The sequence below is a fragment of the Callionymus lyra genome, chromosome 13 (genome assembly GCF_982586985.1).
Source record: "Callionymus lyra chromosome 13, fCalLyr1.hap1.1, whole genome shotgun sequence".
NCBI lineage: Eukaryota > Metazoa > Chordata > Actinopteri > Syngnathiformes > Callionymidae > Callionymus > Callionymus lyra.
The window spans coordinates 23,843,896-23,859,846 of NC_141830.1; the positions used below are offsets into that span (position 1 = coordinate 23,843,896).

General features: G+C 41.8%; 1 protein-coding gene across 2 annotated transcripts in view; it reads right to left on the reverse strand.

Annotated features, from left to right (window-relative positions):
- Positions 1-11,295, reverse strand: part of jag2b (jagged canonical Notch ligand 2b) — a 42,254-nt gene extending 30,959 nt beyond the window's left edge. For both annotated transcript variants that reach the window (XM_087804944.1, XM_087804943.1), the window contains exons 1-2: positions 10,953-11,295; positions 9,748-10,056 (exon numbers count right to left, since the gene is read on the reverse strand). In XM_087804944.1, coding sequence (XP_087661070.1) covers positions 9,748-10,056; positions 10,953-11,021 — 378 coding nt within the window. In that variant the 5' untranslated portion in view covers positions 11,022-11,295. The remainder of the gene's footprint in view (positions 1-9,747; positions 10,057-10,952) is intronic.
- Positions 11,296-15,951: the final 4,656 nt, after the last annotated feature.

Here is a 15,951-nt window from a genome sequence, read left to right on the forward strand (position 1 = left end):
TATCGATACACTTAAAAATATTATAAATATTCAACAACAACGTTTCAACTAGATTAGATTAAAAAAACTAAATCATAAATTGTATTGCAACTTTAGGCCACTAGACGGCAGCAGTCATTTGGTGCTTAATGAAAAATCAAATGAAGGCGATGACTGAGGATGAGAGGATACAGTCGCCTCCAGCAGCTTTTAAAGCCGATTTGACATATTTTGGTTTGAAAACAAATAAAAGCAGTTACGACTTTGTCAAGAGTCATGAGGTCTGTAAATTCTGCAACACCAGAGTCAAGTACTCAACAATACTACACATATATCCTTGTTACTACAGTATCACAATATATCGTATTGTTGCTCCTGTATCATCAGATTCTTGCCAATACACAACCATACTCTTGGGAAAAGTAATAATAAGACATGTATTCCATCGGACATCGAGCCAGTCTTTATCAAACCAGCACAAGATCATACAAGAGGAATCCCAGCAAATGTGCGAGTTACAGTTGGTCTTGTGACACTACCATGCACCTCAGACACAAGACCAGCTGCAGACGGGGAGGGAGACAAAAACTCAAATATGGCTGATCAATTATTCAACAGTGACTTTACAAAGTCTTGAAACACAATGATAAACAACATGGGGTTAAGTACAGAAGACATCACCCAGAAAATTATTGTTAAAAAAATAAAAAAATAATAAGAATAAGTTATTTTAATTATTATTATTGTTATTATTGGCAGTCAAAGAAGATGAAGTTTCGGCTGCAAAATCTAAAAATATTAATCAAGCTAAAATTAATTAATTAATAAAATTAATAAAATGTTTCCAGTAAAAACAAGCAGTACAATAACTGACGAACAGAAACAGTGTTGAGTCCATACGAACGATACGATATTGATGGTAATGATAGCACAGACTTAAGTTCTCTGAGCTTATGAACTCAAACAAGCATCCAGGAAACCAAAACAAAAAAACTGACACACACATGAACACACACATACGCACACACACGTTGCCATGACGTCGTCAACTCTTCTGCTACAACAAACCTCCGCGGCTCACTAAGACGCAGAACAACAACGATAACAAAACCAATTAAAACACGAAAACACTTTTTTTTTTTTTAATTGACCCGACAACCTCCAGATCACATGATCAACCTGCCCGGGTTAAAGTCCGACGAGCCCGCAGGCATCTCAGGTGTTGGTTTGCCTGGAGGTGTCATGGCAACGCTGCACTTCAGAAACATTAGCAGAAGATTCCGCGACGCCTCCAGCTGAGCAGCGTCAGCATCTCAAATGGCAGCCTGGAGAATTAACCGCCCGTGAAATGACCACGACCTGGACCAGAGGCTCAGCCTCATGAAGCATGAGTCGAGCAAAGCATGTGTAGAGACGCTTAAAAAAAACATCCAAATATTTGTAAACGTCAAAAGTGTGTCACAATCACACAAATATATATAAGTTATACTTCAATATCAAGTAAAAATATGACTTAAAATGTTATGTTATAATTACCAAAAAAGGATTAAAAGAAAACAGTGAAGCTCCACCTAGTGGAAGACGGTGTAACAACAGGCGTTGATGGCAAACGCAAGGACTTCCTTCAGCTATAACTTCCCAGAATTCGTTAGCGCCGTGACACTCCCTGGGATGTTCAAACCCTCGGCACAGTCGGCGAACACTTTTCCGTGGAAGTGTGCGACATGCGAGAACACGTGTGAGCGCCGCTTCTAAAACGGTGCGACTCCGTTAATGAACCAGCTGGTGCTGCTGTCGTCGGACGCCTTTAATTAGAAACTCGTGGAGATCGGATTGAATCAGGCCGACGTCGTCGCCTCGCTCGGCGGCACAAAGATGTCACCGTCAGAAAGAAAACCACTTGAGCATAAAATAATAATAATAATGAAGCTTTTAAAATAATATGTAATAAAACTGAAGACACTTAATGGATCATAGAAAGGTAATGTAACGACTAGGGGTGTGTTTTTTTTAATCCAGCAATACCATACGTATCCTGATACGTGATACTGTAGTAACAAGGATGTATTTGTAGTATTGTCAACAACTTGACTCTGGTGTTGCAGAATTTACAGACCACATGACATTTTCAAACAAAAATATGTAACATAATATAGAACATCAGCTTTAAAAGCTACTAGAGTCCACTGTATCCTCTCATCCTCAGTCATGACCGTTCTACCAATGGCCGGAAGTTTAATTGCAAAATAATAATAAATGATTATTATATAATTATATGTTTATGTTAATTCTAAATAAAATATATTGTTATTTTATTCTTAACACAATTTGTTAAAATATAAACCATAAAAAAATTTATTTAAAACAAAACTAAACTGTATATGAAATTAAAAAAATGTAAGAAAATAAATTAAAACAATGAGGAAAAGAAAAAAATGCTCTTTATCACAGCGTCATGCAAATAAAAATTGTGACATAAACAAGTGTATTGATTTTTTCTCACACCTAGTGACCACATGGAATAGACGCCGGTAACCATGGCAACCGCATTATGGTATCAACTTTTTTTGTCAACAAAGCGCTTGACTCAGCATCTCGTCAGCGCCTTTTGCAGGGATAAGTGGTACTGTGGAGGTTCCAGAGGGAAGCGCTGGTTTGGACCGGGACCAGCAGAGGTTCTGAAGGTGTCGGTGAATCATTCTAGCTGAGCGTCGACGCGAACCCAGACGAGTCACGACTGGATCGATGCGGAGCTGGATCACAGGTGAGGGCTTCTGCACGGCGCCTTCCCGGGGGCCGGTAGAGGGGGAGGTGGTGGTAGGGGGATTGTTTACAGGAGGACTATGCAGCCGTATCCTAGCAACAGCCCTGGCGAGCCGGGTGTCAGGTGTGGCAGGGCTCAGCGAGGGAGTGTTCTGCTAAAATATACTTTACTGCGGATGAAAGCTGCCGGAGGAAGAGGAGACGCGAACACGCCCGAGTCAAAGTCGCCGCCAAAAACCTCAGACCTTTGAAGATCATCAGCACACTTCCCAAAACAGAACCCCCCCCCCCCCCTCCTGACCCCGACCCCCTCTTCCCACAGTGTGAAGAGCAGGATATTTTTATTTATATTCCGGAGCGTCTAAAACAACACGACCGCATTTACTCACTGGTCAGAGCTGCCGGCGTCACCCGACATTCACTCACTACCGAATACACACTTCAAACTATTTATTGATGCACCTGTCACTTACTTGACTAGTTTGAAAATACTCACAGCTTCAGTATAGAAGTAGATCAGTACCATTATATTATAAATATTCCCGTTTATTAACGGAATTATTTAGAAGAAATTAATTAAAAATCATCACTTCAATAGAGAATATATTTCAATTAATTAAAAAGAAATTCATCAAATGAAGAACTAAATGCTTTAAAATAAATAAATATATAATTTAAATGTTAAATCTAACCATTAGATAATCTAAAGGCACTAATGTACTTCCACACTTCTGTATCTTCCCTTTTCAATCACATACAAATAACTAACAATTAGCATGAGTTCGCATCACTTAAGAGCGTCGAAACAACAAATCTGATTATATTGACTTTTATCCACTTCCTGTTCCAGGACCAAAGATCTGATTCTGCTCCAAAGAAGAATCAGAACCATCCGCCCCGATGACATCAACACGGTCAGGTGATTGACGGCAAGGATAGCTGGAAGTTCTTCGCACATCTGACGCACAGGTGGCCCCGAAAAAAACCAACAAGAAAAAAAGAAAAAGAAAACCATCGGCAGGTTTTTGGGTCACGGCCAGGAAAAACAGAGCAGGTCTGAGCGGATCAACACACGTTTAAAAGACTTTTGGAAGGAGTCTCGGGAGAGTGAGGAATACTTGCATGTTCTCTTGAGGACGACGGGAGCGTCAGATGCAAACGCATGAGGACACCAATTAAAGATCCATGTGATCCACGTTCGGTTGCACGTCTCCAGCAAATCAGAAATTTAACCATTCCATATACTGTATATACTCTCTCTCTATATATATATTTTTTATAATAACTTTCTTTGCTCATCACCACGACCTATATAACCGCCATGTTAGACATTTATACATAGCCTCAGGCGCCAACAACTGAGCTAACAACCTTTTGCTTTTTCATCAAAGACACCACGAAGATTAAAAGCGCTTTAACAAATATTAACACGTGTATCTAGATCATCTCACATGCGGCAAAGTCAGCGCAGCAGATTTCTACAGTTGCCTTTGTTAAATATTAGCTCGCTAACTAGCTAAAAGCTAACAAAAAAAATTACCGTTTTCAGCGATTTCTCAAGAAAACAAAATAACCACATCTTTTTTTTTCAATAAATATTTGTCTTAAGGTATAAACACAACACTGCAGGAATTTAAAAAATAAATATATATTACTGTAGCATATATTCAGGTGCTAACTAGCTAGCTGCAAATAGCTTTAGCTATAGAATTGTTGTTTATAAAGATAAAACAAAAAAAAAGAAGACGACTTTGGTTTAAATAATTTTGGTTAAGTTAGTTTAGCACAAATATTCAGGTATTTTAATTCAGCCCAAAAAAACGCTGACTCATCAAGATCTTAGATCAGTGGAGGAAAGTGCCGAAGCTCAGTTTTCTGATCACGTTATTATATTATATAGAATTAAATGTCAAAATGAATGTGTGTTTGTGTAAAAGCAGCAGTAGCATCTGTGTGTGTGTGTGTGTGTGTGTGCATTTTCGTCGTGAAATACGAGCCAAGTCGTCCATCGAATGGAATCACAACTTCGGAGTTGAGAACCAGGAAGTGAGTCTCTCAGAGACTACAACATCCTGCCATAAGATTATGACCAGAAGGAAGAGTTTTCTTTGATGACAGATTCATGTTGTTTTAGAAACAACAATAATGGGTTTGGATTTTTACTTTTTTTTTTAAGTTACATTTTTGTGGGGTGGTTACATTTAGTTGAAGTTTTATTTTCATTTCAAATCAAAGTAAATCTCAAAAAACATTATTTAGAAAAATTACAATATTCATGTTTTCAATAGAAAGTTATACGTACATTTTTAGTTTTTTTTTTACTCTCGACCTTTTCTTTGTGCAGACTGATCTGAAATCTCAGAACTGAAAACAGACTCACAACTTGAGCATCAACTCAAACACTGTCAGTACTTTAATACACAACATGTGTCCATTGAAGATACTTCTGGATAAACTAAAGAAGAGTAGAAAGTAGGCGGTAACACAAGCATTAGTCGCAGAGGTCATTGTAGAAGTAAATTAGTACCAATACTAAAACAACTGGTAGTATTAGTAAGAGTGGTAGTTGAAGTCCTATAAGTAGTATTTCAAGTATTTCTGTTGTAATAGTGGTAGTTGTGAGATTGGTAGGAAGTATGCTTAGTAGAATCTAAAGTACTAGAAGTATTACCAGCAGATATAGCGGTAATAGTAGTTAATCAGAATCAGCTTTTCTTGCTAGTGTTGTACACAGTCAACACAACACAGGATTTTTTTGTGTCGGCAAGATTAAAGTACACATTCAATTAAATCGTTTAATTCATGATACAATTTTACAACTACAAGTAGCAGCTTTGGTAAAACAATGATAGTAGTATAAGTAGTAGTAGTAAGTGCTAGTAAAAATAGATGAAGTGTCCGTAGCAGCAGTAGCTACAATACTAGTAGATGTAGTACTACCAGTCGATGTAGAAGTACTTAAATATAGCACTCAAAGTAGTAAAGGGAGAGTACAAATAGTGGAAGAAGTCGATGCAGCAGTAGCTACAATACTAGTTGTAGCAGTAGAAGTAAAAGTGCCAGAAGAAATAGTTGCAAAAGTTGTAGCAGCAGTAGCTATACTACTAGTTATACTAATAGATGCAGGGTTGGTAGAATCTAAAGTACTATTAGTAGTACCAGTAGAAGTAGCAAGTAGTAGTAGATAAAGTACAAGTAGACGTTTTTGTTACAATACAAGTACTGTAGTACTACTTCCCGTAGAAGTAGTGGTACTAGCTGTAGCGATGTAGTGCTGCTGGAAATAGTAGAAGAATTCAAAGCAGCAGTAGCTATTATACTAGTAGTAGTACTAGTAACAGTAGTAGTTATAGTACCAGTCCTATTGAAGACGTTGAGACAGTCTCAAGTGGGTCGGTTCTGAAACACAGAAGTCTCAGTGACGACATCTGATGATGTCACACTGCATCTTTGTGCGGCGTGGAGGAGGCGCGTCCTGATACCTGGCACCAGGACTCGTCGTCATGTCCGAGACCAAAGGAGTCCCGGGTCCACCTCCAGGTGTCGGACCGGAGTAATTACACGTGCGAGCAAACAGAAGGACGAACAAAAGACGTGCTCGTTAAAGTTTACGACTCGGGAGGAGACCAGCGCTCCGATATTTTCCCATGAAGATGAAAACTCCACGGACTGACCACACAAGCGGTTCTCACAGCTCCAGGTCTGAGTCAGAGTCTATCATCCTGGCGAGAGGTCAGCTGACTGTCATCAGCGCCACATCACCGCCGCGGTCATGTGACCGACAACACGCTGCAGCAGTAATATGAAAATACTTGCAATGTTCTCTCAGATGTTTGCTCAGTCACATGTCTTCACTGAGGTCGTGAAATCAGTGAGAAGATCTCGAACTTTAATCAGGAACGTGCTGCTCTCAGACGCCCCCTACAGGCTCAAACAAACACGCCTTAACGCTTCTGTTTTTCACAATGCTGGACAGACATTGGCTCAGTCCAACAAACGTCAAAACAACAAATATAAACTTTTCAATGTAAGACTTTAGTCCGCTGAACACTAGCAGTTGTTAGCTTGATTCTAGGAAGCAGGAATTCTCTGGCAGATATTAACACATTCCTTCACAATTTTCTTTAAATTAAGTTACAGAAATGGCTGGACTTATGCAAGAAAGATGAATTACAAATATCCACGTACGTTTTATTCAAAAGAAAAAATGTGACTCCAATAACTTTGGATCGACACAGAGCTAAATACACACAAATTAACATTTAGTCATTTACGATCAAGCGTATGATTGGGTCAAATGAAAACCTCAAAGCAGCGCCACCTTATGGGCAGAGTAGGTCAAACAAATGTTGGCAAGATGAGAATCAGAATCATATTCTCGTGACAAATCAAAGCTAACTAGATCAGTAGAACACGATGAATCGTTCATTGACTCAACATGCTGCAGATCAAAAACACTTTTTAAGCTCATCACTTCCTGTCATCCTTTTTCCTTAAATCCACTGTGTACTGTGTATAAATTAATAAAATACATTTATTTTTAAATATACACCCAACAGATTTGTGGATTCTCATCTATAGTTTTTTCAACTGTTTTTTTTATTGTTAAAACTTTTTAAATCTACCATCAACTTATTTTCTGACATTTACAGTTGAATGTTTCTAATGCCTTTAAATCAACTTGAATCAGAGAATCTAATTCACCTTCTTATTTAGTTTAATACATGTTTTATTTAATTTATTGCAGTCAGTTTGATGGATAAATGATATTTAAACACAATATTAACTATTGAAAATGATGCATTTTTATTCACCAAAAGTCAACATGTTTTCACCTCAGAGATCATATTTTAAAAATATTATTTTAATCATGACAAAAGTAGGTGATTGTTAGGAGCTTTCATTTTATTTTTAGGGGTTTGATGCGGGGTTCTCTGTTCAAATCAAGTCAACATTTTCTGGACTCCAGACCTTCACTCCAGCAGAAACAATAAAACACTTGAGATTCCAACGCTCGCTGAAGCAACAAACACCGGCAGCCGCGGGGAGCGACACTAGTGCTCATGTTGTTTTTACAGTCTTCTTCAGGGGTCGCCGGTCCCTGACGGTCCACCTGCCCCCCCACACCAGCAGCAGGGCGCTTCAGCTGGACTCCAGTTTCACACGGCAGAAGAACTTCACCCATTCATCACGAGAACAGAGGAGTAATTACAGCTTCCTCTCGGAGACAATCCAACAAGACCAGACGAGAACGAGTCTGGTCTCTCAGCCGGGTTCCCACCGCCGAGCGCTCGGAACCGCCGCGGTGTCACGCCGGGCCTCCTCCCGGGTCTAATTGGCCCATCTAGCCGAGCAGGTGCCGCTGGGATGGAGCCAGGCCTCGTTTATCAGGGCCGCATCCAGAGAAGACGACACCGGAGCTGCAAGAGGATCCCGGACCAGAACCAGTGTTGCAGTTCTCCACAACAATGTGGGCCTCGTTAATTTGATACAAATATATACTTGTTCCTACAGTATCACGATATATCGTGATGCGTATCGTATTCTTGCCGATACACATCCTTACTTCTCACTGTGACTCAGGGAATCGTCAATAAACGTAGTAGGCTAATCCTAAACTAGCTCAACAACAACGACGAGAACCACATCGGCGCCGACCCGGGTGGTTCTGAGGTCCGAACTTATTCAAGAGCCGGTGTCACCCAAGCGGACACGAACTGAATCACAAAGTGTGCGATTGACTTCAGACGGATCCGCGGTTAAGGTTAATAATTACTCCTGGACGTGTTGAAACGTGGAGCCAAATTACACGGAGCGTGATCTGTACGTGGGTGGGGAGGGGTGTGGCCTGAGGGAGGAGGGTCACCGTGGGGGGGGTCTTGGTCTAATTACAGCCCACGCGGCCCAGATGAAACGACCACAAAAGCTAACGCCACATCGTTTACTGTTGTTTCGCGTACAAATTAGGCTTTAAATTACGAGTTGTGGGGTGAGGGTCCGCCGCCCCCCGCCCCCCTCCTCCACTCATTCCACATCAAGCTAATCATGTCGGCGAGGTCGGGGTTCTGAAGCAGCTGAAGTTAAAGACGACAGGACACACACACACACACACACACAGAGCCTCAGACGCTCAACAACTTCATCAAGATAATGTGCCTGGAGCTAATATTGCGCCTCAAAAACAATACCCATCTCATCTACATGTCAACAGCATCAAACAGTAGCTTCCTACCAGTTCCTCACAAGTGTATCCCAAATAGTTGATTTCAAAATTCAAGTATACTCGCCGAGTGACAAACTGCCAACAGGGGGCAGCGCACGCTTCCATTTGAAACTTTTGAAACTTCTTCCATTTATAATACAGGAATAGATCAAGGTTTTTCCTAGATATTAGGCGACTCTTCAATTTTCTAGGTTTGCAGATGTGACCGATCCATGAGCGGAAGCGGACGGTTTACTGTGAGCATGCTAAGTTAGCATGTATCATAAAAGCATTTTCAATATACTTATTAAAGATTCACTGCGTCCAAATGATGTCATAACTCGTGAAGAATCACCAAACTAACGTATTATCCGAACAAAACTATAAACTCTAATGCATTACTTAGTTTTAACCATTCATCATCTTTCTTCGCGTAAGGCTATGCTACGTTGCTACGTCATGAACATCTTGCTACAAGAAGAATACATTTATTTTTTAAATATAAATTACCAACGAAATAGTTGCAGTTTCTGCCAAGGTAGAATCATCATGTTTTTCAATTTTATCCAAGTTTCTTGTACCAACAATTAGCAACATGCTAACACCTAAAGACGCTTGCAACACAAAAGACAAAAAATGAGATTTTGTCAAAAGTACAGTGTGTGTCGCTTGTGTTGTCGTGATAATGAATTTGATTTTTGAGAACAAACCAACGCCATTGATACAAGCCCACATATTTTCATAAAGGGACAGCCGTTGAACCATCAACCCTCATGGAGCAAAGAAGAGGCAGCGGGACTCACCGGCCAGGCGAACTGGAACGGGATCTGGATCCTCCTGGCGTCGTTGACTTTGCTGTTCTTCTTAAAATAAAACATATTTCCACCGAGAACTTGCGTCGTTCTACTTCCAAAGGTGCAGGTCCCGCGGGTGTTGACGTCCAGCTGGTACTCCTTCAGGCACACTTTAAAATAGGTGTCGCACTCGTCCTTGGAGCAACGCTGATCCTGGGGGTTCCGGGCGCCGTCGCAGCACTCGCCGTCCGCCAGCTCCCCGTTGATGTTCTCCACGGAGATCAGCTGCAGGTCGAAGTGGCCCGACGGCTCGGACAGCTGCGGGAGAAGAGAAGACCCGTCAACCGTGGGAGAAGATTTTCAACTGCGTCATCCTTCGGAGACTCGTATCGGAGCCTCAGGCTCACATTCAGCAACAACGTGCATCAAACATGTTAAGTGAGCTCAGGCATCCATAAGAGACGTGGAGCAGAGCTCGAATCTCAAGAAAAATTCAGTGAATAACTGATCAAAAAAACCATTAAGGTGTCAGTGGTTTGTAAATCTAATCTCCATCATCAACAGGACTTGCTGGTCCTGCAGATCAAATTATTTTGGATCAAGACTAGTGAAGAGCTCAGTCGTCCAACATAGACTTGGAGTAGAGCTTGATTATTAAGAGTCGCTGCAAGATAGTCCACGGAGGGTCCTGGGTGTCATGGGAACCAGGTGAACCCCTGCACAAGATGGAGGTAGAGTACCAATCTGGGTGGACGCCTGGGGCAGATCCAGCAGCAGGTGGGTGGATTAGATCTAGACCAGATCCTTCAGAATCACAGATTCGACACAGAAAAGGGTTTTTTTTTCTTCTCCACAATCGAACACATGATCAGAGGCTGAGACTGAAGCTACTAACGGGCGGCATCATCGCAATTGGACCACGTGAACCGAACCGGTTCGGTGTGCAGGTGGGGGTCCCACCGGGGGAGGGGGGGGGTCACTGCTGCAGCACTCCACAGACGCAATCCTAACTTACAAGTTTTTCTCCAGAATGGACCCCAGCAGCGGAGGAAGCCAAAATGGAGCGGAAGTGGATCCGATGATCACATGCTCCACAACTGACGCAATTTAATGATCGATTAATGTGATGCGAGCGCGAGCTGCCCACGCCCACCAACTTTTAGCACCGCCGCGCGCGCTCTCAATTCACGATCCCGATCCGCTCGCCCTCCTACCTCGGTCCATAGCGCCAGCAGCAGCAGGACGGTCGGGAAGCGAGTCCTAATCCCGGTGCGGGTCCACATGCCTCGGATGAATTGTGGGGAGATGTAGGGGGGGGGGGGGGTGTTAGAAGCAGCAGAGACAAACTACTTCCTCCGGGTGGGATGTTTACATGCGTGGATTCGCTCCGTGCGGGCTCCGACCAGGCGTTACATGAGTGGGAGCGCGGGGGTCGTGGTGCTGGTGCTGGTGGTCCATGAACAGAAGCTGCTCCGTCGGATCTCCTCGCCGCGACTGAGACGTTCAGGAGCCTCCGCCTGGGGAGAGGACGTCTGTGTGAGTGGCAGCCGCGCCAGCCACTCAGCCATTGGCCTGTGGGCCGAGAGGCGGCCAATCAGGATGCAGGAGGCGGGCCCATAGTAGAATCTTCCCCTCCTCTCTCCCCCGCGCGAATCCCCTGCCCGCCCACTCCCCCCAAAACTTCAATTATTCTCCTTTAGTCCATTAAACCTTTTCTTTTACGTACTTACTCGTTTATTTCCTCATTAATTCTTCGATAATTTTTTTTAAATTATATTAAATATCATGCAATTTCTGTTCCAATAGAGTTAATTCAATAAAAAGGTCAAATATTGATTATTAAACCACACCGAGCGCCAGATATTCTTCTTCTGTGCTTAATCTACTGCTTTAGATCGTGACTCCCCCTCAGGTGAGGTTGGGGAACTGCACTCGTGCGAGGCCGGTGCCGCCCTTGGCCCCCGCTCAGATACACAACACTCCCTTGTTTATGCACCGAACACGGGTTTGTTATTTTGCTAGTCAGTGTTGACTGTTGATCCAAGTTCGTTTCAGGTTGATGGAGTTCATATTTCAATTTTTTGGTTGTTTTTTGTTGTCGCAGCCCATCACGGGTCCAGGTGGCCTCCAGCGGGGCCCGAATATGAATCCACCTGTTTTCGTAGAAAGTCAAGATACGTCACAGTCTGAATATTGGATTGAAGGGTTAGTTCACCCACAATTCAATTTGTCTTCATCTTTGTGAAGAGATCCTTCCAGGCTGTTGCTCCTCAGCTCCCTCTGTGTTTTAGGATCTACTGACTCCTTCAAGAAACATCTTAAGACATTTTTATTCATACAGGCTTTTACCTGATTTTCAGACTCCTGTGTTTGTCTCTGTGTTGTCTTGACCTTTAAAGCATATAATGTATTGGATATTGTTTTGATTGTTTACGCGCTTTGTGACTCTGGTCTGGAAAAGCGCTTTACAAATAACCTTTACTTACTTACTTACAACTGGGCTCAAGTTGCTACATTAAAATGAACAAACTTTTTTGTCTACAACTCTAAATATGAACAGATTATTCTGAAAATAATACCAACACTTAGTCGACATGGTAGAGAATGAGTAAAGTTTGGCTGAACTATCACTTTAATGCGTTACTTTACGGGGAAAAAACGATTAGTCAACAACTTGAACGACTTTCAAGCCACGAACCATGAGATGATATATTTTTATCAAATCAACTTCTACCAGTCTCGGGACAGTGACACAAGTCTAAAGCTAAAACGTGTTTTTATTCACTTACTTTAAGTTCTAAATAAAACGGGATTGATCTTTATCGAACTTTAATTCATATTCGTGCCACTTCCACTGTAACTCACCACTACCCCCAATGTTGTCATCCAGTACTACAAGAAGCCTTTCAAAAATAACTTTATTTAAAGGATTGATCTTGCATTCATTACCTTAAATCCAAGATGGCCTCGCCCTGGTGTCAGGTGAAAGTCCCTCTATTAGTTCCAGATCTCGCAGAGACACTTAAACGGTGCTTAGAAATAAACATAAACGTGGACCAGACAGCGTCAGGTACCTGTTGTGTTGACACGTTTTTCAATAAAGGCCTCGCAGTAAAATAATAGTGATTTAATAACATAAAGAAAAGACAGAAACGCGTTTTATACATAACACAGGATACATTATTTAAGAGAAGATGTTATTAATCTTCACGATTCTGCAGGATTCGACCACTTTAAGTGCCTCCGGGTGAGGCTGCTGCAGTGAAGAGCGCCCTCTACCGACGCGACAAATGTCCCGCTGAGCTCTTGGTGATGGTCGTCTCGTTTGACTGCTGTCACGTGACCACGTTTTTGACCCTCGTCACCAAGCAACAGGACTTCACCAAACCATCTCACACATTGATCTTTTACCTTCGCGACAGGTGTGGTCCAAACACACGAGTTGAAATTGTTGGTTCAGTTAAAAATCATTATAAATTATTTAAACACATTCATATTGAATATTATTGTATCGACAACAATGTCAGAAATGAAATTAAAGGTCATTTCAAAGTAGAATAATATTGACAGTGGAAAGTTGAAGCTTAACTGTAAATACAAAATAAATAAAAAATAAATGAATATCATAAAAATATGATGGGAGAGAAGTTGAACATTAAAAAAAGAAAACCAGAAAAAATAAATAAAAGAAAAGGTTTTTAAAAGTCTAAATAAACTTGAGATTCAAAGTCAACCAACAATCATCTCCTCGGGATCATCGACCTTCACGTGGAATCACATCCATGATGTTCTGGACCTGAACCAGAGTCGCACCACGAGGAACCCGCAGAACATTTGTTATCACATGATCCGTCTTCACGCTCACCTGCTCCACCTTCACTTTGATCGTCTCTCCGTCTGCCAGCAAACAAACCGACAGAGTCAACATTTGCACAAAAGTTCTGATCGCGGGTCAGCAGACCGGCGGACGAGGTCATGTGACCTCGACGACCTCGACCAGGCGTCACTCCACGAGGATTCATACTCACGGCTGCTGGCGCCGTCATTTGGTATAAAACATACTAAACTTCAGTCCAAGTTTTTTTCTCTTGGTAGGAAAGATGGTGTTTTTTTTACTTAAATACAAAATACTAACTCATTCACTTTATCTGGAAATGTTCAAACATTAAAACTTACATTTTGGAAAACTATGATGAAAATTGAGAAAATGTTTATAAACAACATACAATATTTGAATCAGTATTTACCCAGTAAACCAAAAATACAAGAAGTCTGAAATTGTGTTTTCTTCAAAGAAAAGGCGTGACATGAAAAAGTTTGACAGGACCAAGCATTGATCAGTGGCTGTGAAGAATGAAATCATTTATATGGTGAAAGAAAAATTTGACTCTGTTACTGGAATATATGAAGGAAATCCTGATGATGACGATGATGATGATAATGTTGATGATGATGATGATGGAGATGATGATGATGATGATGGAGATAGTGATGATGGAGATGATGATGATAGAGATGATGAAGATGATGGCAATGAGGAAGATGATGATGATGATAATGATGATGACGATGATGATGATGAAGATAATGATGATAATGATGAAGACGATGATGATGAGGATTACGATGCTGAAGATAATGATGATGATGATGAAGATAATGATGATGAAAATGACGATGGTGATGATGATGAAAATGATGAAGATGATGACGATGAAGACGATGATGATGAAGATGATGATGATGGAGATGATGGAAATGATGATGATGGAGATGATGATGAAGATGATGATGATGGAGATGATGAAGATGATGACGAAGTCGATGATGATGATTATGATGATGACGATTATGAAGATAAAGACAACGATGATGAAGACGATGATTATAATGATGACGAAGATGATGATGATGATGATAAAGTCTACAATGATGAAGACGATGATTATAATGATGATGAAGATGATGAAGCTGAAGATGATGATGAAGATGATGACCATGACCATGACCATGATGATGATGAGGATGACGATGATGAAGATGATGATGATGAAGATGAGGATGACGATGCTGAAGATAATGATCATGAAAATGACGATGGTGATGATGATGTTGATGAAGACGATGACGGTGATGAAGACTATGATTATAATGATGATGAAGATGATGAAGCTGAAGATGATGATGATGAAGATGATGATGAGGACGACGATGATGAAGACGACGATGATGAAGACAATGATGAAGATGATGATGATGATAATGATAATGATGAAGATTCTGTTGATGTAGACAATGACGAAGATGATGATGACGATGAAGGTGATAATGAAGATGAAGATGAAGATGACGACGACGTTGTATTTCTATATTGTATGTATTAAAAAGTGTAACGAGTCCATTCACGTCAAACTCGATCATGTATTTCTATCACTGGTGAGTCGTACAACTGTGACTCTCTGGTGAGACACTCAGAAATCTGCTTCCTCCATTAGATACTAAAAGCCTTCCGGTCCTCTCTGGACTCATCAGAACTGTGACCGGCCGAGTTAGTCGAGTCGCTCCAGTAGAACAGTTTATGCCCAGTCATCATCTGATGAAGGTAGTGTGTGTGTGTGTGTGTGTGAGAACCTCGGGCCATGTGTGAGAGGAGAAGTGAGGAGTGTGTGTGTGCAAAAGATGGGGGGATTATGAGTGGTGGCGGTGGAGGGGGGGGTCTCTGTGGGGGTCTGCCTGCTGGGGGAGGTGAAGCGTCTCATCAATATTTCATGTCTCATCTCTTCTGAGCGACGGCAGCTTCTCTCTCTTTCATCTTCCAACATCTTCTGCAGACTCGGCTTTCTGTGGCGGGTCAAGGTCACAGGGACGAGCGCTCTGCGTCCCGCATCCATGAGGACTGGCCTCTCTGCCGGATCCTCCACGTGGACCGGATGAACCAGAGAAAACATGGGAAAAGTTCTGTAGCATCTGGTGCTCGTCGGTCGTTGATTCTCCCGATCAAACGCCGTTGGACAGAGGCGCTCGCAGGAATCTGGATTTTCCGGCGCGGCGACTGGAAAACCCGTGAATGGCTGCGACGGTTAAAACTGAGCCTGCAGGTTTTTCATCTGATCGATGGAGGTCATATCAGGAGAAGGTCGTGGGCGGCTCAGATCGGATCCTTGGTTCTGGATCCGTTCGAATAGTTTTGACCCCTGACCCTCTGGTCCCGAG